The sequence below is a fragment of the Giraffa tippelskirchi genome, chromosome 9 (genome assembly GCF_054371585.1).
Source record: "Giraffa tippelskirchi isolate mGirTip1 chromosome 9, T2T-mGirTip1v1.2.pri, whole genome shotgun sequence".
NCBI classification, from domain to species: Eukaryota; Metazoa; Chordata; class Mammalia; order Artiodactyla; family Giraffidae; genus Giraffa; species Giraffa tippelskirchi.
This window is the reverse complement of record NC_137283.1, coordinates 100,140,326-100,167,766: the sequence shown is the minus strand read 5'-3', so window position 1 is coordinate 100,167,766 and position 27,441 is coordinate 100,140,326. Positions and strand designations below refer to the sequence as shown.

The 27,441-nt window shown below is 39.8% G+C and overlaps 1 protein-coding gene across 1 annotated transcript in view; it reads left to right on the top strand.

Annotated features, from left to right (window-relative positions):
* Positions 1 to 27,441, top strand: part of SLC35F1 (solute carrier family 35 member F1) — a 425,474-nt gene that overhangs the window by 240,394 nt on the left and 157,639 nt on the right. The window contains exon 2 of the mRNA XM_081530916.1: positions 16,925 to 17,100. Within this exon, the coding sequence (XP_081387042.1) occupies positions 16,925 to 17,100 (176 nt within the window). The remainder of the gene's footprint in view (positions 1 to 16,924; positions 17,101 to 27,441) is intronic.

The following is a 27,441-nucleotide window of genomic DNA, read 5'->3' as shown; positions in this document are numbered from 1 at the left end:
GATTTCATGAAGCTGGTTGTCTCAGAACACACCTTGTGACTTCAACAGCGTTTCTCAGAGAGCTCAAGGAGAATGGTGAGTGTACAGTTTATGTTTACATAAGTGGCCCTTCATTTTTCTTTTCCTCCTTGTTCTTAAAGAACACGCCTTGAGGGCCAGAGACTGGTTTTCAGTCGTCACTTCGGCAGCCACTCCACTTACAAGAATAAACTGATCTCTGTTATATAGAACATGAATTTAGTGAGAATAAAAACACTCAGAACAAAAACAATATGGCACCACTGGCTTGTAATCTGCCTGATATTTCTGTTTGGCCTGACGTGTTTACCATAATGCTTAGTCTTGGTACCTTTTAAAAAGTTGGAATCTTCTGTACCTCATGAACCATCCTGAGTTGTCTTTGAATGGCTTTCCCAGGAGGTGCTAGTAGTAAAGAACCTGCCTGCCAATGCTGAAGACATAAGAGACAAGGGTTCAATCCTGGGTCAGGAAGATCCCCTGGAGGAGGAAAAGATAACCCACTCCAGTATTCTTGCCTGAAGAATCCCATGGACGGAGGAGCCTGGTGGGCTAGAGTCCATAGAGTTGCCAAGAGTCAGACATCACTGAAGTGACTTAGCTTGCACTTGTCTTTGAGCAAATTCCTCAATTTAATATTCTTCTTTTCTCTTTTTCCACCAGCCCCACTCCTACCTCAAGTCTTAAAAATTTAAAAATCCTCCTTCGATTGCCTGGCCTCAGGAGGTCCCTGCTCTGCCTCTCACCCTGGTGGTCTGTCCTTCTGTCCTCTTTCATCTTAATGGCAGCTGAGAACCTTTTGGTATTTTCCATTTGTGGACATCCCTTCCTTCTGATCTTCTAATTGCCATTTCCTCTTTAACCCTGAAGCAGAAGTGGCAATATTTTTTTTTTTTTTTTAGAATCATCCCTGCAGTAGAAACTTCAACAGGTCAAATTTCTTAAATAAGTAATATATAATTATGGTTAGTAGCCAGTGTTCATTCTTGCAGAAGATCTTTTCCTCTAGAATAAATTTTGTCCAGCCCATGTTGCAAAAATTGGATTTTGATGTAATTTTTAGTTGTTTTTCAAGATAGTATGTCAGGAGTACTGAGAAGAAATTACTGCATTATTGTCAGATCCTTGTGATGGGACAATTGGAGTCATCTTTTGATGCAAAGAATGAGGTGGGAAGATGTCAGCCAGTCTCCACTCAGAGAATCCTTTTATGACTTGAAAGCAAAAGCCAGATATATTTGTCTTCTAAAATGAGGCATGGCTTCCCTATTTATCCTGAGTTCCCTGCAGGTTCTTCCAAGTAAAAGGCATAATTGATGATCTCAGTTGATTATACATTTTTCAAGCAGGTTTTAATTGTATGTGAAGAAGTTCAGCACTTAGTGGAATCTGATTTTCCCAATTTACTCTCCTTCAAATACACTACACTTCATGCATACAAATTTGGTAAATATGTGATAAAATAATGGAGTTTGACATGGGTCTTTATTTTTAAAGAAAGTGAGTCACCAGTCCACTTGTGTAGTTTCTTTGTTTTTATTTATTCAATAGATTTTAAAGTTAAATGTTTGCCATTTGGCCTCAGGGTTCACTAACACAATTCAAAATGCAAAGTTAAAAGCATTTTGTAATGAAAAATGTCAAAGTCCTTTAAGAAAGAAGACATCAACACAGTTAGCCTAAATATGTAGAAATTTATTTCTTATTCTCCAAGATGTTAGGAAGTGTAAGAATTCAAGTCAGAAATTCCTGTTTAAAACTAAGATCTGTTAGTTTCATAGTAGTCGTATCCGGTAAAACTCCTTAAATATTCCTCATTCTTGTTTGTTTTTGTTTTTTTTTCCTTCTGTTTCTTCTTGTTTGTTTTCTCTCCTTCCCCAATTTCTGAAGAGCAGGAATCCTTTAAAATTTCTATATTTAGGAATAAATTAATTAGAACTTGAAAAAATAAATCTGGGATGCATGTTAGCAATACTTTCTCTACTTTTTTTCTCAATGTATCATAATGCAATCATATAGATTTAAGTACTCAATAAGAACATTTGGTACTTACAAAGTATGCCAAAATGTAATAGGAGCTATTATTCTGAGTATTTCTCGTGAGCCAAGTACTGTAGAAAGCGGTTTATGTCAACTGTCTCATTTAGTCCTCATGATAGTCCTGAAAGATATGTATTATTAATATTATCCCTATTTTATAGATTAAAAAAATGAGTCCCAGCTGGTTAGTGAAGAGTCAAGATCCAAATTCATTTCAAAACAGAAGTTTTTTTATATGATATTGAAAAGCACATACTTTTAAGGCACACTTTGCATTTCAAAACATATACTTTTTTCATATATTTTATGACACCATGCAGGTTCTCTGAAGGAAGATGACAAACGTTTTTACCTTAAAAGCTAAGGATTAAAAACATCTTTTATGTCCATTGTCTCCAAAGTGAGAATACACATCTAAAAGAAAATATCAGTTGATCTACTGGGACCCAGGAAGAATATATCATCATTAATTTATATTTGGTGGGGGGAAAAATAATTAAGCTTGACTAATTTTTAACATTCAGATTGACCCTGGTAGAGTTTTTCAATTTATAGATTAGATAGTTGCAGCTTCATTTTTTAACTGCTGTGTAATTTTATTTTTCTTCCCTTTATCTTTTTTTCCTTATCTGTTTTATTTCCTCCTTTCTTCCTTTTTTCTTTCATTCTTTTTAATAACAGCTTTATTGAGATGTAATTCACATAACGTACAATTTATCTATTTAAAGTGTATAATTCAATGTTTTTTAGAATATTAGTATTTTGTAAACAGATATGTGTGACTAACACCATAGTCAATTTTAGAACACTTCATCATCTTGAAAAGAATCCCCCAACCCTTTAATTATTACCTCCCCATCTCCCCATCCCCCTAACCATTGACAAGTAATCTGATACCTGTCTGTAGATTTTCTAATTCTGGACAAGTCATATAAGTGGAATCATGCAAACCGTGGTCTCTTGTCACTGGCTTCTTTGGATGGTTGACACTTATAAGCTGTATGAGATTCTTTGATAGAGGAGTGACTGTTCTTCTGACAGAGGGGTTCATGGTAGTCCCTGACTTGACCCAGTTAATGTGAGTCTGGTTAAAGGATTTAGCAGTTGTATTATCTCAGTAACAAAGCTTCTCAAAGAGGATTGTTGACTTTTAAATGATTCCCACACAAAATTTGAGAGTCAGAGATAATACCACAGTGTATCATAAATAACCAAAAATGGTGCTCAACTGAAATTTCTCTTATTCTTAATTTGACCTTTCTCCATCAGCTATGTGGCAAACTAAAACAAACACAGTGAAATGAATCACATGTAACAAAAATATTAGCTACAATTTGTGATTGTCAATATGACAATAAAAAATATGCATATCTTCTACTTTTATTAAGGATGGGCTTTGCTCTCAGTATATACTGTGCCTTAATATATTACCTGACACATTGTTAGCAAGCAATTCAAAACTTAAGCAACCGTAACATAAAAATAACCTTTCCAAATTTAGGGGGAGGAAAGGAAGTTAAGTGTCATACCACCCATCATTTTTAAAATGCCGTTAAATGTAATAATAATTATTTAATCCACCTCAATTGGTATTTCTTACTTATTAATGAATGATCAAAATCTTTATACTTCTGAAGAAATGCCTCTTCTTTTTATCACTGTAAGGATGGCTGTATTACACCAGAAGAACAAGATGGTAACAGACTAAAGCACAGTCTGCAAATTATGTTGAAAGTGAAAGTGAAAGTTGCTCAGTCATGTCTGACTCTTTGCGACCCCATGGACTGTAGTTCATGGAATTCTCCAAGCCAGAATACTGAAGTGGGTAGCCTTTCCCTTCTCCAGGTTATCTTCCCAACCCAGAGATCAAAACCAGCTTTTCTGCATTGCAGGAGTATTCTTTATCAGTTGAGCCACCAGGGAAGCCCAAGAATACTGGAATGGGTAGCCTATCCCTTCTCTAGTGGATCTTCCCGACCCAGGAATCAAACCGGGGTCGCCTGCATTGCAGGTGGATTCTTTACCAACTGAGCTGTATTGAGAGGTGCATAAAAAGCTCTGCTGAAGATTTGAAGAAGCAAAAATTAAAAGCCTGCAGCTTTGCAGTGTTGAGATGAAAGTAGAGATAAGTCTGTCACACTGGGTCAGGGGTGAATGTACCATGAAACTATGGAGTTTCAGAGTGTCAAACTTACAGAAGCATCTGGCTTTCCAATCTTTCTCCTCATTGAAACTTTCCCACCATAATACAAGCAGGATTTGGTTCTGACTAACGGAATGAGCAGAGAAATTTGGGAATGTTATGACAGGAGCTTGCTTCATTTTCCTTTCTCAGAAATTCCAGAGAACAGTTCTTACTGAATTAAAACTCTGCCCTACACTTTAGGTTCCTCTGCTTCTTACTTCTCTCGATCCATCTCTACTGTTATCAGAATTCTTACCAGCCAGCCCAGTGATTTGATGTAGCAGCTTCTGAAACAGCAGTGTTCTTTTTTCCTGAGATATCATGCCAAGTTCAAAATACCAAAAGTACCTTCTTCCATTATTTAAAACAACCCCCCCCCCGAAAAAGTCTCAAAACTATGCTCTTCGTGAAGCTTTTTCCGTATTTGCTTTGCCCAATTGTAAAGACAAAAGTCAAGCGGGCCTTAGGAAGCATCACTACAAACAAAGCTAGTGGAGGTGATGGAATTCCAGTTGAGCTATTTCAAATCCTGAAAGATGACGCTGTGAAAGTGCTTCACTCAATATGCCAGCAAATTTGGAAAACTCAGCAGTGGCCGCAGGGCTGGAAAAGGTCAGTTTTCATTGCAATCCCAAAGAAAGGCAATGCCAAAGAATGCTCAAACCAGTGCACAATTGCACTCATCTCGCACGCTAGGAAAGTAATGCTCAAAATTCTCCAAGCCAGGCTTCAGCAAAACGTGAACTGTGAACTTCCAGATGTTCAAGCTGGTTTTAGAAAAAACAGAGGAACCAGAGATCAAATTGCCAACATCCACTGGATCATTGAAAAAGCAAGAGAGTTCCAGACAAGCATCTACCTCTGCTTTATTGACTATGCCAAAGCCTTTGACTGTGTGGATCACAATAAACCGTGGAAAATTCTGAAAGAGGTGGGCATACCAGACCACCTGAACTGCCTCTTGAGAAACCTGTATGCAGGTCAGGAAGCAACAGTTAGAACTGGACATGGAACAACAGACTGGTTCCAAATAGGAAAAAGAGTACATCAAGGCTGCATATTGTCACCCTGCTTATTTCACTTATATGCAGAGTCCATCATGAGAAATGCTTGGCTGGAGGAAGCACAAGCTGGAATCAAGATTGCCGGGAGAAATATCAATAACCGCAGATATGCAGGTAACACGACCCTTATGACAGAAAGTGAAGAAGAACTAAAGAGCTTCTTGATGAAAGGGAAAGAGGAGAGTGAAAAAGTTGGCTTAAAGCTCAACATTCAGAAAACTAAGATCATGGCATCTGGTCCCATCACTTCATGGCAGATAGATGGGGAAACAGTAGAAACAGTGTCAAATTTTATTTTTTTGGGCTCCAAAATCACTGCAGATGGTGACTGCAACCATGAAATTAAAAGACGCTTACTCCTTGGAAGGAAAGTTATGACCAACCTAGACAGCATATTTAAAAGCAGAGACATTACTTTGCCAGCAAAGGTCCATCTAGTCAAGGCTATGGTTTTTCCAGTGGTCATGTATGGATGTGAGAGTTGGACTATAAAGAAAGCTGAGTGCCAAAGAATTGATGCTTTTGAACTGTGGTGCTGGAGAAGACTCATGAGAGTCCCTTGGACTGCAAGGAGTTCCAACCAGTCCATCCTAAAGGAGATCAGTCCTGCGTGTTCATTGGAAGGACTGATGTTGAAGCTGAAACTCTAACACTTTGGCCACCTAATACGAAGAGCTGACTCATTTGAAAAGACCCTGATGCTGGAAAGGATTGAGGGCAGGAGGAGAAGGGGACGACAGAGGATGAGATGGTTGGATGCCATCATCAACTCAATAGACATGAGTTTGGGCAAACTCCGGGAGATGGTGATGGACAGGGAGGTCTGGCGTGCTGTGGTTCATGGGGTCGCAAAGAGTCGGACACGACTGAGCAAGTGAACTGAACTGAAAGACAAATTATTTGCAATAACTTCTAGCAGTTTTATATAGACTTACTGGAGTACATAGGTATTTTTATGTTCTCTATTCAGATAGTTTCATTTGTTTACGCTCCATGCCCCCTCTATGCCTTTTGGAGGCAGAGACCAGGCATTCCTTTCTCATAACCTGTACCAGCAGGCCTTGGCAAATGCTATTGACTGATCTGTTTCTCTGCAGCTAATTCCCAAGCCTGCAGAGTGTGCATATATTAAATGAGTAAACATGGCTGGTAACTCAGCTACCAAAGAGTTTAATCAAATACACGAAAAGAATAGACTTTAAGATCAAAGATACCAATTTCAAGAGCTAATGATTACACATCAGCGTCTTCTGCAAGTAAGTCACAATTACAGAGTCGAAGGAAATTTAAATCTCATTATCTTAGCCTGAGTTCCCCAGAAAGCAGAGGTTTAAGTGCTGTTACTTTATTAAGGACTGCAATCCAGGGAGCAGGAGTGAGGAGGGGAAGGAGAGAGAGGCAGTACTGGGGCCCTGAGTACCTAACAGAGGACCTTGTCAGCCAGGAGCATCTTCAGAGAGCTTGCGGAAGTGACTGCTTCTAGGGATGGTCTGCCTGGGAGAAGGAGAGGAGAAAGGAGAATCTGTCTGTCTGCTTTAGTTTTCAGGGTTTTTTTTTTAATTTTTTATTTTTAATTGAAGGATAATTGCTTTACAATATTGTGTTAGTCTCGGCCATACATCAACTTGAATCAGCCATAAGTATATGTATGTTCCCTCCCTCTTAAACCTCCCTCCCACCTCTTACCCCATCCCACCTCTCTAGGTTATCACAAAGCACTATGCTTTAGTTTTCTATTGTTCAAGTGCAATAATTCCCTGGCACCTCCCAATCCCTGGTGAGTGGGCACAAAATTGGTTCCTACAAGGTCTGGCCCTCAGAATCAACCTGGAATCTCCAGGGTAGGAGGTGGAAGAGGCACAGAAATAGTGTTGGTTGCAGTTTATTCATAGTCTTTCCTGGCAGTCACTGCTGGAGCTAGGCTAGTGAGAGAGACCCTGGACATAATGAGACCAAGAGGATTTGAAGGAGGACATAAGTGTCTCAGGGCTTCCCAGGTGACACTAGTGAAAAAAAAGAACCTACCTGCCAAAGCACCAGATATAAGGGATAGGGATTCAATCCCTGGGTCAGGAAGATACCCTTGAGAAGGGCATGGCAACCCACTTCAGTATTCTTGCCTGGAGAATCCCACGGACAGAGGAGGCTGGCTGCCGACAGTCCATGGGATCACAAAGAGTCAATCACAGCTAAAGAGACTTGGCCACGCCTACAAGCACACACATGCATAAGTCATATCACACACTCTTCAGTTAAAATATCCTTACTTTGCACAAAGGAATCCAAGCCCTGAGTTGGAGATGCACGAGATCATGGATCTTAATCAGTGGAACTCAAGAGCCAGGGGCTTCAATGTCCTGTTTTGTGCTTTTCACTCTTCTACATACTTCTCTAGACATACAACATCTAATACACATGCACGTCTCTGACTCATCCTCTCACACTAGAGCTTCAAATATCTCCTATACTTACTACCTCACAGAGTCAGTGGAAGATCGTTTATGAGGGCTTCCTTATGGTTTACTTCAGTTCAGTTCACTTCAGTCACTCAGTCGTGCCCAACTCTTTGCGACCCCATGGACTGCAGCACGCCAGGCCTCCCTGTCCATCACCTCCCTGTCATCACTTCCTGGAGCTTGCTCAAACTCATGTCCATCAAGTCAGTGATGCCATCCAAACATCTGATCCTCTGTCGTCCCCTTCTCCTCTTGCCTTCAATCTTTCCCAGCATCAGTGTCTTTTCCAATGAGTCAGTTCTTCACATCAGGTGGCCAAAATATTGGAACTTCAGCTTAAGCATCAGTCTTTCCAACTAATATTCAGGACTGATATCCTTTAGGATTGACTGTTTGATCTCCTTGCTTGTCCAAGGGACTCTCAAGAGTCTTCTCCAACACCACAGTTCAAAAATATTGATTCTTTGGTGCTCAGCTTTCTTTATGGTCCAACTCTCACATCCATATATGACTACAGGAAAAAAAACATAGCTTTAACTATACAGACCTTTGTCGGCAAAATAGCATCTCTGCTTTTTAATATGCTGTCTAGGTTTTTCATAACTTTTCTTCCAAGGAGCAAGCGTCTTTTAATTTCATGGCTGCAGTCACCATCTGCAGTGATTTGGAGCTCAAGAAAATAAAGTCTGTCACTGTTTCCATTGTTTCCCCATCTATTTGCCACGAAGTGATGGGACCAGATGCCATGATCTTAGTTTTCTGAGTGTTGAGCTTTAAGCCAGCTTTTTCACTCTCCTCTTTCACTTTCATCAAGAGGCTCTTTAGTTGTCTTTGCTTTCTGCCATAAGGGTGGTGTCATCTGCATATCTAAGGTTATTAATATTTCTCCCTGCAATCTTTATTCCAGCTTGTGCTTACTTGGTTTCTTCTAAAAAGCAAAAACAAAAAAAACTGACACAACAGAACCAGAGAATAGGTTAAATTCCACAAATGCAGAATCTGAGGCAAAGAAACACAAGTTAATGTTAATCCTCTGGAGATGTGTTTTTGCTTCTTGCCTAAAAATCTCCTTACATCGAAGTCTAATTAATACTCAAAGGGAATAAATCCTTTCAGCAAAGAGCTTCAAGAAGCCAATGTCCTAACTTCTATAAACAGGAATCTTGTCAAAGAACATAGTAGAACACATTCTTCCCATGGTCAAATGGTGTTGAGTTTCACCAAGGCAGTGTAAGTGTTCTTACATTTGTGTATCTGAATTCATATGCTGACTCAGATCTTACATGATTTGCCTGAGAATAGTTAACAGAATGATGGTGTCTCTACACAAAGATTGATGTGCTCTCATTCAAGATGATGACATAATTGTTTCACTCTCATGCCAAAGAATTACAAAGCAATATGTTTATGTAACTCTGTGTTGAAATTTTTCATACCTTTTTAAAGGAATGTATTCTTTAATGTATTCTTCTAAGGGGAAAAAATGAGATTCAACTAATGTTTTATTTTAAATCTTATTATTTTGAATATCGACTTTGTAAAACACAGGTTTATTCACAAGATTCTAATGTCTATTTCTTCAACAGAACAGAGTGCTCTTGGTAATGGTTTATGTCAGTCTTTATGAATACAAGCTCTATTATAACAGGTATTCAGCTTCCAACAGCACTATTTTTCCTGAGACTCATGCATTTTTCATTGTCTAGTCATTCTGAATTTAAAGTGGATAGGATGTCCTTTTAAACGCATAAACAAAAAAGAGAAAATGTGTATCATAGTCTCTTCTCCATTTCTGCTGCTAAAATTATAGGAACTCTATATTCTATGTTAAAATGCATCTGGTGTGCTATTCTATAAACTACATGAATAACCAACAACTCCCAGTGCAAAATTCCACCCCGCACCATATTTAGCATTATTTTTGCAAGATAGCACCTTACCAGGCTTGTGCAGAAAAGAGCTTATTAATCTCACTGTCTAACTGGCAGATGGAATACAGTAAAAACGAGGTGTTTTTGTCTTTTGGAGCAAATGGTTTTTCAAGATAAGATAAGCAGCCATCTTTCAGCTCTTCTGATCTGTTTCATTTATAGATATTTGTTCACTTGTGAATGTGTTCATTCATTCTTCTGTATTTATTGAGTATCTATCTCCTTCCTGGGGCTTCTCTAGGTGACTCAGCGGTTAAGAGTCCGCCTGCCGAAGCAGGACATGTGGGTTTGATCCCTGGGTCAGGAAGATCCCCTGGAGAACGAAATGGCAACCCACTCCAGTACTCATACCTGGAAAACCCCATGGACAGAGGAGCCTGGTGGGCTGCAGTCCATGGGATCACAGAAGAGTTGGACATGACTGAGCGACTAAACAACGTCTCCTTCCCATTCAGCAATCCTCAAGGCAACCAAGAATATAGAAATGATTAGCATGCATTCCCTTTTTTTCAGGAGCTCATGAGTTATACAGTATGGGAAGCACAAGTAGAGATAGGAATATACAGATGAGGACACTTAACTCAGCCTTAGTGAGCAAGGGGCGGCCGAGGGGAGGCTTTCTCAAGAAGATGGTGCCTTAAGATTATGAGGAGTTAGGTGAAGGGACCACATATCTCCTCTAGTGGTTAGCACAGGGAAAAAATTGTTAGGAGGGATAAGGTGACAGTAAATAAAGTGAAAAGATCCTAAATCACAGAAGATGGTAAAGAGGACATGCTGAGAAACAGATCCCCAGAAGTATTCATTCTGTGCTAAAAAAGAACATCAGAGAATTTTATGAGAGGAAGACAGTGGGGGCAGTGGAGGGGGTGGGCATTGGAATTCGCAGAGTGTCAGCATCTAGGTTTACTTGTATTCTTATTTATTTGCCTATTTATTTTCCTTTGGTGACTCTAGTAACTTAGTATGGATTTGCAGACTGCAATAGTGACAGTATCGAGCTCCCTTCACGTGGAAAGGGATTGGTGAACTAATCTGATAAAAGGTCCCTTCCTTTCCTTCTTGTTTTACAAGTCATGTTGATTAGCATGATGGATAAAACCATAATTTGCGTTTTTATCAAATCATATCTGCAGCACCTGAACAGCATGGCCACTAATTAAAAGGAGAAATTGAATACAGTAGATTTGCTGTTCTGTTTGGCTGAGGAAACAAGAATAGGCTTGTGTTGACCTCTGTTGAAAGGCACACATTACAGATATTTTGGTGGAAGAGCTTTCATCAGTCAGCTGGGCAGACTTATTTTATCTTCACCTTCCACAGAATATTTCTGGAAGCCAGCCACTCAGGCTTAGCACTGTGCTCTGTGCCCTTTGTGAGGGCAAAGGGTATTTTGGGGGCAGCATAATGGTGGTGTAGCCTAGTTGTTAGGAAGTTGGGATTTGGAATCATACAACCTAGTTTCCATCCAAACTCTTCCCCCTGCTAACTCTGTGACCTTGGGCTGGCTGTTTACGTCTGGATGTATCCGTTTACTTATCTATAAAATGGAACCATGACAATATCTGCTTTATAAAGTTCTTGTGAGGATTAAATAAAACAGTGTGTATAAATGCCAAGCCTAGGACTTGGCATGTAGTAAGGACTTATTAAATATGAATTGTTATTTCTATTTCATCTGTTTTGTAGGAAGTTACTTGGGAACTAAGCTCCAAAATCTTGGTTTAGTAGTTCTCCAGTGACAAGGACTATGTCTTATTCATCTTTGCATATATAGAGCATGGCATGTGAAGGCTGTTTTATAGTGTATTGGCACATACACATTAAAAGGTCTAAAATCTTATTCTCTTATGTCATTAATGTGTCAATTTTTATGCCCTGATTTTGTTCAAGATATTGCCAAGGTTTCAAATACTATGGTTGTAACTTAAGCAGGTGTAGGAATGACCATGTCCTAGCAGTAGTTGTTGACCTTCTTTTCCCAAGGAGACACACTCCATACACAGCATCCTCTAGTAGACATACTCAGCATCAGTACCCACTCTCTGATATATGAGTTGTAGCTCTCCCCTACAGCTCATATTGAGGATGTAAGTTATTATGCAAATAAGAATGACCCAACAAGGAGGATAATCATGAATCCACTCTAAATTATTTTTTAACCATTTTAAACATTATTATTTTAACTGTTTGTTATTTTACATTGTGTGGTGACTAGATCAAACTTCTGCAAATAATTCTTTGAATTCTTTAAAATTCTTCAAAGTTAGCACCTTTGTTTCTCATCACTTCGTGTCTAGTTAGTACCACTAACTGTGTGTATGTGTGTGTGCTAAGTTGCTTCAGTCATGTCCAACTCTTTGCAACCCTGTGGACTATAGCCCTCCAGGCTCCTCTGTCTATGGGATTCTCCAGGCAAGAATACTGGAGTGGGTTGCCATACCCTCTTCCAGGGGATCTTCCTGACCCAGGGTTCGAATCTGTGTTTCTTATGTCTCCTGCATTGGCAGGCAGGTTCTTTACCACTAGTGCTTCTGTGAAGTTCTCTGTTCCCTTCTTTTCCATGATACCCCTGTTGCTCTGGTATGCTTCACTCAAAAGTGGCCTTACAAAGGCTGGCAGTGACTTTCAAATCATCTCCTATCAGTCCTCATTCATCCTGCCCTTTAAGCAACTTCAATATTACATCTATTTCTTCCACAAAAACCTCTATTCCTTTGGTTTCCTTGACACCAAGAACTATCATGATCTTCCCTTTGGACTTCTAGCTGCTTAATTTTTTATTTATTTTTAATTAGAGGACAATTGCCTTACAATATTGTATTGGTTTCTGCCATATATCGACATGAATCAGCCATAGATATACGTAATCCCCTCTGTCTGAACCTCCTTCCCACCTCCTACCCCATCCCACCTCACAGAGCACTGGTCTAACTGCTTCTGACTCCATTCATATGCCTCTAGTTTCTTCCCTAAACCCAATCTGGGGATTCTCCAAGGATTTTTCCTAGGTCTTCCTATTTTCTCTCCTTCCTTGCATGGTAATACATCCCTTTTTAGTGCTTTAGCCACCACATTTATATGTATAACTTCCATATGTTTCTCCTGGTTGACCTCCCTATTCAACTCTGATCCCAGAATTCTAACACTCCAGGATCATTTGGAAGTTCATTTGGCAGCTCAAATTCAATATACCAAAAATGTTCATTATCTTTACACTAAAGACAACCCCTTATCATGATTTTTTTTGCAAATCATCTTTTAAAAATTTATTTATTTGTCTGTACCATGTCTTAGTTGTGGCATGAGGAATCTTCTGTCATCATTGTGGCATGTGGAATCTTTAGCTGTGGCATGTGGAATCTTGAGTTGTGGCATCTGAGATCTCGTTCCCTGACCAGGGATCTAGCCCAGACCCCCTGCGTTGGAAGAGTGGGATCTTAGCCACTGGACCATCAAGAAAGTCCTGCAACTCCTACCATGATTTTTGTTAGTGGATATCACACTTCCTAGGCTGGCTTAAAAGCTCTTGAGTTGATTCTGTTACTTCTCTTTACTTCTGCCTTTTAAAAAAATCATCCTTTCATTTCAATAAAACTGTTCAGTGTTGCCTAGTTGTACCTACTGTCTTTGAAGTGTTCATTTTCTACTTCCTTTGAATGGCATTGCCCAGCTATAGACAGAGTGAAGAGCACTGTACCAACGTCCCAGTAAAAACAGTCATTATAGAACAATGATACAGAAGTAAAGGAGATACATCCCAGGGAAAGAGAGGGCAGAGAACACTTCTTTTTTTTTTTTTTTTTTTTTAATAAATTTATTTATTTTAGTTGGGGGCTAATTACTTTACAATATTGTAATAGTTTTTGCCATACATTGACATGAATCAGCCATGGGTTTACATGTGTTCCCCTTCCTGGACCCCCCACCCACCTCCCTCCCCATCCCACCCCTCTGGGTCATCCCATTGCCCCAGCCCTGAGCCCTTGTCTCATGCTTCGAACATGGAATGGTGTTCTGTTTCACATACGATAATATACATGTTTCAATGCTCTTCTCCCAGAACGTCCCACCCTCACCTTCTCCCTCAGAGTCCATAAAATTGTTCTATGCATCTGTGTCTCTTATTCTGTCTCGCATATAGGGTTATCGTTACCATCTTTCAAATTCCATATATATGCATTAGTATACTGTATTGGTGTTTTTCTTTCTGGCTTACTTCACTCCTAATGGGCTCCAGTTTCATCCATCTCAGTAGACTCATTATTAGAGAAATGCAAATCAAAACCACAATGAGGTATCATTTCACACCAGTCAGAATGGCTGCTATCCAAAAGTCTACAAGCAATAAATGCTCGAGAGGGTGTGGAGAAAAGGGAACCCTCTTACACTGTTGGTGGGAATGCAAACTAGTACAGCCACTATGGAGAACAGTGTGGAGATTCCTTAAAAAACTGGGAATAGAACTGCCATATGACCCAGCAATCCCACTGCTGGGCATATACACCGAGGAAACCAGAATTGAAAGAGACGCGTGTACCCCACTGTTCATCGCAGCACTGTTTACAATAGCCAGGACATGGAAGCAACCTAGATGTCCATCAGCAGATGAATGGATAAGGAAGCTGTGGTACATATACACAATGGAATATTACTCAGCCATTAAAAAAATACATTTGAATCGGTTCTACTGAGATGGATGAAACTGGAGCCCATTATACAGAGAACACTTCTTAAAGGGGGTAATATAACATGTGGGCCAAATCTTGAAAGATGAATGAGAGTCAGACTGACAAGTTGGGATGAACACTCGGGAAATAATAAGACATGCTGACGAAGAAGACCATGACTCATTGTTGAAATGCGAGTAGCTCTGTAGGGCTGGAGCTCTGGCTCCATGGGGAAATAAAACGGGGGAAGCAGGAGGCAGGGCTCCAAGGTGGTAGGAGTAGAGGGTAGAGGAGACATCAAAGGCCTTGTTTCAGTAGCTGCTGCTGCTGCTTAACAAACCACCCAAAACTTCATGCTCTGAAAGCACCACCATTGATTATTTCTCACAGTTCTCCAGTTGGGCAGCAATCTCTTAGGATGGTTGATCTCTGCTCAATGTGACACAGTTTGGCACCACTCCACTGGGGCCAGAGGATCCACGATCCTCACGCACATGTCTGGTGCTTCAGCTGCTGTGGCAGTGGTTGGCTGGGTCTCTCTTTTCCTTTTCTCACAGCCTTCAGTATTCAGTGGTCTAACTCGGGGTTCTGTACATGGAAGTTGTATTCTAGGAGGGCAGAAAATGGTAGCCACAGAGCTTCTTAAAACTTAGGCCCAGAAGTCACTTGACATCTCTCCGTCTACTTTCTGTTGGTCAAAGTAAGTCACAAGACAAGCTCAGCTTCCTGAAAACGAAAATAGAACCCACCTCCCTTTGGAAGGAGCAGCTTGAGTGTAGAAAGATGTGAGGCAATGTTGGCAGCCATCTTTTTAGACAGTGTAACATAGACTTTATAGATCACTGCTTTCTATAGGATGCCATCTATGGGGTATCATCTGTAGGGGAGGATTGTAAACTGAAGACTAACATTTTAAACTTATATATCTAAAAATATCTCTGACTCCTTTATAGAGATTGAATTGAGGAGTCAGGGCCAGTACTTGGAAAAAGCAATCTACCAATCTATCAAGGCAGCCTCTACCAATAGATTTCAAGCTACCCCGTGGAGAGTCTTTTTCATGAGCGCACATGCCCTGCCACAGTGTTTCCTCCCCATGGAAGCAAATGGAATGAGGGATGAATTTGCCATTCTTTTTTAAAGGATACCACCAAGGTGTCCACCCGGCTGAGGCCCAGAGTCTATACCAGGTCAGGAAACTCTGGCCCATGTGTCACATCTGCTCACCACCTGTTTTGGTAAATAAAGTTTTATTGGAGCACAAAAAAGATATCTACCCAGGATCCTGCGCAGGGGGCTCCCTTCCAGAAAGATGGATTCACAGACGCCATGGGGAAGGAAATACATAATGCTGCAGATGCTCTGCCTAATGCTTCTTTGTTTAGAAATATGACCCTGCTTATTTGATGTTGCTTTTTCTATAAATAAATAAACCTGGAAAGTCAGATGAGACTCTTGGCGAGAGCAGAAGCCCGCTTTGCTGAAGCCAAGGGTTGGTCTTGTGTCAGAGGATACAGGTGTATGTGACCACAGAGCCCTCATGAGCATTTTATTTCTATGCAAAGTGAACTCTTTGACTCTTGCAGGTAATCTCAACTACAGAAGTCTTTAGGGTCAGTGCCTATAAAAATGCCATGGAAAATACTTACAAAATTTGAAATCTCTTACTATACCACCTCAGTTACTAAATTTCCTTCATGAATAAGAGTTTTAATATGTCAACAACTGTGACTTGAGCAGAGAGCAGAGACTAGTGCTTGTTAGTGTTTGTTAGAGCAAACTGAGATTCAAAATCTGGGAACGGAGAGGAGATACTCCTAGATTTTCAGGGGTTTGTATAGCCCTTTCTTCTAAGTGTTCCTGGAGCCAAGATTTCAGTCTATGAAAGAGAAGAGTCTCCCTTTTTTGACATGAGAACCTTAGGACAAGGTTGGAATATGGTCCCTCCTGGTCAGGATTTGGGTTCTTTCTCAGATTTCTGAAGATTTGTTCATGCCATGGTGGCAACAGGAAAACGGTAATTTCCCCTAGAGCTCTAGGAGAAGTGGGAAGAAGTCAGGAACACTTGGAGAGATTTGATCTCAACTCCCAACTTTGTCACTAATTATGTGACTGTAAGCAAATTCCTTAACCCTTCTAAACTTTGGTTTCTTCCTCTGCATGCGTGCTAAGTCACTCTAGACGTGTCCGACTCTTTGTGACCCAATGGACTGTAGCCCACCAGGCTCTTCTGTCCATGGGATTCTTAGAGCAAGAATATTGGAGTGGGTTGCCATGCGCTCTTCCACAGGATCTCCCCAACCCAGGGATCCAACCGGTGTCTCTTATGTCTCCTGCATTGGCTGGAAGGTTTTCACCACTAGCACCACCTGGGAAGCCCCCTTCCTTTGCACAACCCTAGTAATAACTGCACCTTCCCAGTAGGATTGTTACGGTGAATTAAAAGAGTCACTGTTTATTGCATGTAGCCTAGTGAATGGCATAAGTGCTCAGTAAATTTTAAGTGATTGTTCTAATGGACTTTCTGCTGATCTTTGCTATGTTTCTCTTTATTTCTCAGGGAGATGTTAATCTCTGTGGCTCTAGGCCAGGTGTTATCCCTACTTATTTGTGGAATTAGCTTGACCAGCAAATACCTGTCAGAAGATTTCCATGCCAATACACCAGTCTTCCAGAGTTTCCTCAATTACATTCTTCTCTTCTTGGTCTATACCACCACACTAGCTGTCAGACAAGGTAAGCATGCCAAACCCGTTTCTCTTTTACCAATATCTTCAAGAGTGATGAGCTATGACCAGATTAACTTTTTTCACTTACAGCATCATAAGACGATTCAAAACCCCAAAACTCGCTGTTCTGTTTTGTGATAATACAGCAAACAAAATGAATGAATAAATCACAAAGAAGCGTGAATTCAGCAGGAAGTAAGAAATCCATGTATAGGCCGAAAAGTACAATTGCTCACTACTTGAATTTCTGTTAGCATTTCTTGTACCTCTCGGTGAATCAGCTTCCCTGGAACCTGAAACAGTCCTGATGAAGCTGTCCCTAATACATGCTAGCCCTGAGAATTCCAAGGGGATTGCAGACAATTATATGTCTTTGGGAAAGGAAGATAAAAATAGTACACACAAACAACTCTAGTAATAACAAAGGGGAAAAGAAAGAAAAAGAAGCTACCACATTCATCTGAGATGTTCTGCCTAAACTTAGAATAGCTAAGGCAATGTAACAAATCCTTCAAGTCTCAGTGCAGCAAAAACCTATTAAAGGGAAGTTGCAGTTGAAATCCTTGTGGTCTGTCTCTGGAGGGTACACTTCAGAGACATAAGATTATACCATTGAATCTGGTATAAACACTCTTATCTATGGCCTAGAAATAGCCAATAATGTTGCTATTATTAGCCGCAGCTATCAACTATAAAATATGCACTGAAAAGTTACCATAATAGGTTTGAAGATAATTATATACCTTAATAATGAATAAAGATACATGAATAGCTGTATACAGCAGTCCTAACAGTCATACTTTTTTGAAACTTTGCCATGAACCATATCTCAGCATTGTATTTTTGGATTTCCTTATTTGGATTGTCATCCAGAATAATATTGCTTATTTATAATGATTTGGCAAGGACTAGATTTCATCTTAGAAGAAGAGCATAAATGAACAAGTTAGGACTGACTTCCAGTTTAACTTGGGATTGTTTAAGGTATTGGAGGAGCTAATTTCGTTTACTTCTCAAAAATTGGTGTTTTTGGTGTTTGTTTTTTTAAAATTCAACATTGGTAGACATAATTAAAGAATAAAATTTCAAACAAAACCTCAGGCTATGCAAGTTAAGACACTGAGTCTCAGCTATGATTTGGAAGCTAATGATTTTGAATGTTACAAATGCATTATCTAACAGTTGCTTCAATCCAGGAAGTGACTCCAGAAAATGAGAAAATGGAGGAGGATAATTAGATATTTACTTATGAGAAACTGTCAATATGAAGAATGTATATTTTGATCACATCAAGAAGAGAGAGCTATGCAATTCAACTTAAAAATAATTCAATGAAAACTTGAATGATAGTTTAGAATTATTAAAGGATAGAATTATTTTAGCCCAGTACAAGGATTATAATTAAAAATAGTAAGATTGAAGAACAAATTTGCAACATTCTGATACTACAACAACAACAACAACAAAATCTCATGGAAGTGGTAAATTTGTGTTCTCTGGAGATTTTTAGAACCAAACAGTCTGCCAGTGGTCACCAACCTTTTGGCACCAGGGACTGGTTTCATGGAAGACAATTTTTCCATGGACCAGAGTTGGGGAATAGTTTGGGGATGATTCAGGTGCATCACATTTATTGTGCACTTTATTTCTGTTGTTACATCAACTCCACCTCGGACTGTCAGGCATTAGATCCCAGAGATTGGGGATCCCCTGCTCTAGACTATAAGATGATGAACTGCAATTAGTTTTCGGGTTCTTGTCACTCTTGCTTTCTAGGAGCCCAGAGATTTAACAAAAACTCTCATCAGGGGAAAAAAAATAAAAGTAAGCCATTCTAAGAAACAGAATAATTTCACAGTTACAGGTAGAGACAGAAAAGCTTAAAAAAAATTAACTGTAGAAAAAGACCCAAAGTTAATAATAATACATTTTATTGTATTATTATTATAATGTGTCAGCCACTATGTATGTGAATTACCTTTTAGTCCTTCAAAACAAGGAAATAGGAATTATTATCCAAAAGTTTATCAGTGAGAAATCGGAGGCTCTCCTGGCACCAGAAACCTGCTGTAGGCTACAGAACTAGGAAGAGTACGCATCCCTCTGAGGCCAGGCTGGGCACCTTCATGGCCAACCCTGCCCACCCATGTGGAGTCCAGGGGAGGAAGGAGGAGGGGAGGGAGACATGTTTGAGCAAAAGGAGGGTTTTTCCCCTTGAATTTCAAAACCCTGAAATTTCAAAACCCTGGGTGAGAGGTCCAGTGATGCATAGCAGTGAGGTCAAGAGGATATGGCTGTATATGGTGCCAAGAGAGGATGGGCATGGGGGTAGGGCAGAGGGATGACTGGAAAGAGTCCAGGGGCTAAAAGCAGTGAGGAATTCAGAGGCTCTTTGGAAGAAAAAGACTGAAAAGGACCTGAGAACATTCTGTCATTATGGTTGATGATGGAGAGAATCTACTTCTAAAATGCCCTATCCAGAGATATCTGCCATGGCCTCAGATTATCACTAAACTTGCTGGCGTGTCTTCATTTGGGTGTTTACTCATAATGTTTGTTTGTTTTAAGCTTCATCTTTAGAAGTTTTAGTAGACCGGCATTAAGCTAACATCTGGAAATCAACATAGTAATTACATTAATTTTGTATAGGCTGATTCAGTGCTATGTTCTAGCAACATAATAATCTCTTTCATTATGCACCTCAAGACATGAGAGGCGATGAACAGAGCAAAGAGGAAAGGGTGGAAAGTGTGGTGTGTGTGAGGGAACCACTGTCTTGGCCACATTTCCTCCTCCATTCCCGGTGCTCCCTGACTAATCTCCTGGGAGGGCTGCAGGTTAGGGTTGAACAACATGCAGCCTTCTCAATTCTTCCAGTACAGACGTCACTGATCCTGCAGGGCCTCTCTATTCATTTGATACCACCTTAGGCCACATAACAGCAAGGGGTTAGACTCAAGAACTAACAATCTTTCTTTATCAGTTTAATCATAAAATGTATGATTGTCACATGTAAACACAATGTGATAAATGCAAGAAGCCTTTCAAGAGCATTAAGGGCCATGTCATTACAAAGTCTTATAGAAATTTGACTTCTGAGTTAAAGTGAATTCTTTTCATCAAATTTGCAATGAAGCTATGATCAAAGACTCTGAGGCAACAGACTCCAGTATAAGTTTCAGAGTAACTCCAGTTCAAGCTGGAGTTTTGAATTTGCCCCTGGTTATTAATGGATTCCTACAAAATTTTTAGAAAACCAAAAATTGATTCTTACAAAGACCATCCTCCTAAAATTGTGTATTGTAGAACAGGTTTTAAAGCTAGCCCTTCTTTATTGGAGCTAGGTTGTTGTGTTTTTTATTCCAGATGGTTCTAAAATTTTTAAACATCTTGCTGTTTATCATAAAAAGCCTCATTAATACAGCACTGTAGAAAAATGTACTTCAAAAAACTAGTTCTAATACGATTGTGTCAAATTTGAGAATTTAGATAAAATTTAGATAATTGTTACTTAGTTAGCTGTAACCACTTTGGGGAAGCTACTCAAACAGTTAAAACATACCCGTTGATTGAAGTAATGCCTGAAATCCAAACTCAGGCTATATGGGCAAGATGGGGCTTTAGGAACTGTAAAGGAAAATGTATTCTTCCTCTTGTGTTTCTCCTTTACTCTTACACTACAGTTCTTCTGACACCAGATGTGTGGGGCTTTCCCACACCCTGCAGTTCTGTGGCACCAGCTGAATGTCTTACAACATAACTCAGTTCTGACAGTTCTGTCGGGAGATGGATGGAGGTTATTACTGGTGCTTCTGCCCTACCTGCTATAGGTCAGAAGTTGCCACCAACCCTCGTTGGATTTAGTTAGTTTACTAGAGCATCTCACAGGACTCAGGAAAACAGCTTACTTAATGTTTACTAGTTTATTACAAAAGGATTTGATGTATTTTTGGACGGAAGAAGTGAGTAAGGCAAGGTATGTGGAAGGGGACGTGGCTTCTAGCACAGCACTCTCAGAACCTCCATGTCACATGTTCACCAACCCCAGCGTTCTCCAAACTGCGTGCTTTTGGAATTTTTATGGAGGCTTCAATAGGTAGACATGATCATTAACCTCATTTCCAGCCCCTCTACTCTTTCTGGAAAATGGGAAGGCAGGGTTGAAAAGTCCAGTATTCTAATCATAGCTTGGTATTTCTGGTGACCAGCCCCATCTAGGAGCCCACCAAGAGTCAACTCATTAGAAGAAAAAAATTCCTATCTCCCTGGATCTTCCCAGGGGATCTTCTTCAGGGGATCTTCCCAACCCAGGAATCGAACCAGGGTCACTTGCATTGCAGGAGGATTTGTTACCAACTGAGCTACCATGGAAGGCCACTAGTGCTCTTATCACTTAGGAAATTGCAAGGGTTTGAGGAGCTCTATGCCAAGAACCAGGGGCAGAGAACTATGTGTATATTATCTCACAGGTAAATGACTAAGAAAGTGTAGTGCTGCCAAAACCTATGGATTTGAAGCCTCTTCCTCATGTATCCTTTTTTCTTAAAATTCCATGTAATACTAGCTGAAATCAGGAAACAGAAAAACACAAAAAGCAGACTATTAACAACTAAGGGCTTCTTCCCTGGTGGTTCAGCAGGAAAGAATCTCCCTGCCAATGCAGGAGACGCAGGTTCAATCCCTGGGTGGGGAAGATCCTCTGGAGAAGGAAATAGCAACCCACTCCAGTATGCTTGCCTGGGAAATCCCAAGGACGGAGGAGCCTGGCAAGCTACAGTCCATGGGGTCACAGAGTTGGACGTAACTTAGCAACTAAACACACACATATGAACAACTAAAGACCATGCAGTTCTTGCATTTGTGATGTAGAAGCTAGAAATGTGACCAACTTTTAAAACAAAGGAGAAATAAGATATATTTCTTATGAAGAAAAATTGTGTCATCAAACTTTTCCCATAAGCTTCTTTTATCAATTATTATACGAATCCTGCTTCCTCCCAGAATCACTTTCAGTAGTTCTTAAACAATAGATATCCATGATTCTTCTCTTGACAGTTTGTAACTTCTGAATATATATAAACCACACAAAATTTTTTCAGCTTTTAGACTTTTTGTTTTGTATTGCAGTGTAACCAATTAAGAATGCCATGATAATTTCAGGTGAACAGTGAAGGGATTCAGCCATACATACACATGCATCCATTCTCCGCCAAACCCCTCTTCTATCATGCTGTCATATAACATTGAGCAGAGTTCTGTGTGCTATACAGTAGGTCCTTGTTGGTTATCCATATAAACCATAAGATTTTTAAATAGTCAATAATTTATTCTTCCTTTTCTTCTGTCAATTTTTCTCAGTTCTTTCCTCTCCAATTTCTTTTTGTTTTCCCATCAACAAGATGCTCAGTGATGAGGGAGGTAAGGACTGCAAGGCAAAAGCAGGATGTTGAGGGTGAAAAGAAAACATTTTCATCCCTTATTTTCCTCTTCAAGTCGTGATGATGGGGAAAGAATGGGTATCTGTAATGAGAACATGAATAGAACCCGAAGTGCCTGCTTCATTTTGGATACAGACCCTGGAAAGAGAAGAAAGTTTGCCACATTGGGCATCATTAGAGATATTCCTGGTGACTGGTTCTGCAAGTTTTGCTTTTCCACTGAGAGAGGTGTTTATAAGCTCTTCTAGTTCTGAATAAAAGACAAGCTTGCAGCTACACACAATTTGAAGAGTACTGCATGAATTCTAGCAAATTCTTACATAGACATTAAAATATTTGTTGAATCTTTTATATATTTCTTTGTGTGAGTGTAAAAAATGAAGCAAGTTACTAATAGTACTAACAGCACACTCAAATATATCACTGTGTGTAGTCTGAATTTTTCCAAAGAGAACACAGAAACGTAAATTCATGCCATGTTCTTCAAGAGAAATACTCTTGGTTTGAACACTAAATACCATAAGACAGAAATCCTGGAGGTCTAGGTTCAAATTTCAGTTGTCAGTGGAGAGGCTGATGAAATGAATTTGGCTCAGGCCTATGGAGCACTCACCCTCTCCTGATCCCCTCTACCCACTATCTTCTTTTTCCTTCCAGAGCACTGACATGATGACTCATTAGAAAAGACCCTGATGCTGGGAAAGATTGAAGGCAAAAGGAGAAAGGGGCAGCAGAGGATAAGATAGTTAGATAGCATCACCAACTGACTCAATGGACATGAATTTGAGCAGACTCCAGGAGATAGTTGAGGACAGAGAAGCCTGGCATGCTGCAGTCCACAGAGTCACAACGAGTCAGGTAGGACTTAGCGACTGGGCAACAGCAAGCACTGAAGTAGCCAGATTGGCGAGAGAAATATATAAAGATGACAGTCTCGTCTATACACAATAGCTACATGCAACTCATGGCCCAGTAGTCTAGTCCCTGTAAGAACCTTCTCAGAAGTTGTACCAGAAAAGTATTCCTCCACTAATTGGAAGATGATAGTTGCCTCTTCCAATGTAAGACAGGCTTCATATGTGCTCCCTGCAGAAACACTACATTTCTTATAATTACATAAGCTAATTTCTCAATTACCAATGTTGCAAGATCAAAAATACCTGTCTAATTAGAAGAAATGTAGAACTTCATACAAAATAATATAGGCCTCTATGAAAACCACAACAACATCTGGGGAACTTCAGTATCCAGCATTTCACAGTATGTCAGACGCTGGAGTCCCTCGAAGATCTCACCTCCCCACTTCTGTTTGTGCGGCTCTGCCTCTGTGAATCTTTGCCCCTTACCTTTGTTGGAATTTTCTTTGGTGCTTATCATAGGAACTCCAAGACACAGGACAGAGCAGGAAAAAGACGTAAAGTGGGATCCAGGGTTTTTCTCAGAGCAGAAGCCTGAATTCTTGTTTTAAAATTTTTATTTTATAGGAGAGTATAGTTGATTTACAATGTTGTATTAGTTTCCATTGTATGGCAAAGTGATATATATCACTTCATGGCAAATAGGTGGGGAAACAATGGAAACAGTGACAGACTTTATTTTTGGGGGCTCCAAAATCACTGCAGATGGTGACTGCAGCCATGAAATTAAAAGACGCTTGCTTCTTGGAAGGAAAGTTATGACCAACCTAGACAGCATATTAAAAAGCAAAGACATTACTTTGTCAACAAAGGTCCATCTAGTCAAAGCTATGGTTTTTCCAATAGTCATGTATGGATGTGAGAGTTGGACTATAAAGAAAGCTAAGCGCCAAAGAATTGATACTTTTGAACTGTGGTGTTGGAGAAGACTCTTAAGAGTCCCTAGGACAGCAAGGAGATCCAACCAGTCCATCCTAAAGGAAATCAGTCCTGAATATGCATTGGAAGGACTGATGTTGAAGCTGAAGCTCCAATACTTTGGCCACCTGATGTGAAGAGCTGACTCATTGGAAAAGACCCTGATGCTGTGAAACATTGTTGACAAGAGGAGAAAGGGACAACAGAGGATGAGATGGTTGTATGGCATCACCGACTCAATGGACATGAGTTTGAGTAAACTCCAGAAGTTGGTGATGGACAGGGAGGCCTGGCATGCCTCAGTCCATGGGGTCACAAACAGTCAGACATGACTGAGTGACTGAACTGAACTGATATATATATATATATATATACACACACACACACACACATATATATACATTCATTTTCAGATTATTTCCCCATGTAGGTAATCACAGAATAGAGTCCCCTGTGCTATACAGTAGGTCCTTGTTGATTATCTATTTTATATATAGTTGTATGTATTTGTTGATCCCGACCTTCTAATTTATCCCTCCCCCCAGGTTTCCATTTTGGTAACCATAAATTTGTTTTCAGAGTTTGTGAGTCTGTTTCTGTTTTGTAAATAAGTTCGTTGTATTGTTGTTGTTTTTTTAAATTCTGCATGTAAGTGATATCATATGATATTTGTCTTTGTCTGACTTAACTTAGTATGATAATCTCTAGGTTCATCCATGTTGCTGTAAATGACATTATTCTTTCTTGTGACTGAGAATCACCCATTGTATATATGCACCACATCTTATTTATCCATTCCTCTGTTGATGGCCCTTTTCATTGCTTCCATGTCCTGGCTACTGTAAATAGTGCTGCAACAAACATTGGGAGGCATGTATCTTTCCAAATTATGGTTTTCTCTAGATATATGCCTAGGAGTGGGCTTGCTGGATCATATAAGAGTTATGTTTTTAGCATTTTAAGGAACCTGTATACTGTTCTCCATAGTAGCTGTATCAATTTACATTCCCACCAATAGTGTAAGAAAGTTCCCTTTTTTCCACATCCTCTCTAGCATTTATTGTTTGTAGACTTTTTGATTATGGCCATTCTGACCAATGTGAGGTGATATTAAACATGACATTAAGCATTAAATATGTTAAGCATCTTTTCATGTGCTTCTTGGCTATCTGTATGTGGAAGCCTGAGTTCTGCTCATACATAGCTTGTTCAGTTTCCAATTCTGTGGGTAACTTTGACTAAATCATGGAGGAGAAGGGATTCTTAGAGAGTTGGATAAGGAAGGACTTGGCAAATGTAAATACTGAATTATAACTCCCTTGTGAGTCCTGAGGGAAATATTACTGTCACTTACCTAAGTCTGGTGAGGTAATACTCACTGGAGCCTCTTAAATCATCTTCCTTGTGGGAAACTACTTGGCGAACCTCCATTTCTATTCGTTGTTAGGTTGTATTTATGTTTACATGTTGGAGAGTTTTAGCCCTCATAATATAGAAAGGTTGTTCTTCAATGACTTTTGAAATGAACCTTAGTGGATACTCCCTGGGAATTTTACTTATGTTGATAGGTCAGGGAGAAGAGAAGGTGGGACAGGGGATAAGGGTGGGGGCTCCTCTGCAAACTATGCTGGGAAATAGTTAGTGAAGATCACAGGAGAAAATAAATATCCCGTTTTAGCAAAATGGCTCCTCAGTATGTGAAGCAACTGGAACTTTCATATATTGCTTCTGGAAATGCAAAATGATACAGACAGTTTGGAAAATGGCTTAATACTTTTTATAAAGTTAAATACCCACTTACTATATGGCCCATCACTCACATTCTTCCAAGAGAAATGAAAACATAATATCCACAAATATTATGTGCAAATGTCCATTGCAGTTTTATTCATAAGCTAAAAATGTAAACAACCCAAGGGCTCATCAGCTCGTGAAAGGATAAAAACTGTGGTAAATTCCCACAATAGAGTATGACTCTGCCATAGAAGAACAATGTTATCGATACACATGCAATGATGTGTATTAATCTCAAAAGTATTATGCTATGTGCAAGAAGGCAGACATGGGACCATATACATTGTATGATTACATAATGCATAGTAATGTGAAGTCAGGAAATAGATCAATGATTGCTTGAGTGGGGAACCAGGGGGTGGGGGTGATTAACTGCAAAGGGACACGAGGGAACTTTGGAGGTAATGGAAATGTTCTATATGTCTTGATTGCTTAGAGGTTACATGACTATATATGTTTGTCAGAACTCTTCAAATTATACACTAAAAGAAGTGAATTTTATCACATATAAATTATGCTTTAATATACCTAACCAAAGGGGGAGAAAAGGAGAAAGAACTGACCGCCTACTCTCACCCCATGGCTGCCATGATGAAATTGCGTATCTCTGGGCTCGAGTTCCCACTGGGTAGCTTTTCCCTCACTTATGGATATTAGGAAAGGCCATTAAAATATCCTCCTTCATTGTGGCTTGTTTTCAGACTACAAGAAGTACCAACTCTAAAGAACTTGCTAGTGGGACATGAATTATTATTTATCAAGCTCACAATCCATTAAATAGTGTAAAAGTACATATATTTCATACATACGCATTGCTTACAGGGGCAGTGTGCACCGAATCAAGTCTCCCACAGTCTTCATCAAACTTACAGTACCTAGGAGTGCATGTCCTCTTTGTGTGATAGAGGCTGACTCTCAAATAAAGTGATATGTTAGCCAGAACTTTCAATATGACTTAGCACGATCAATGACTTCTAGATGGAAGGAAAATGACATGCATATGCAAGGCCCTCCCTCATTCCTCATGCCAAATACTTCATTAACAGATACCCTTCTGCTTCTTTGCTTCCAAACAGTGTATGAGTTGGGAGGGAGGGATTGTCTCCCTGTTTTCTCCAGAGTCTGCGTTGACTGTTAATTCTGGAAACCTTTAAGCGCTCATCTCTCCATGCTGCGAGCTGGCACAGAGCAATACTCATTCCTGGCACGAAGCTCCAACATTCTTGTGGGAGATTGAAGGGTGGTTACAAGATGATAACTATATTGCCTCAAGGAGATAAG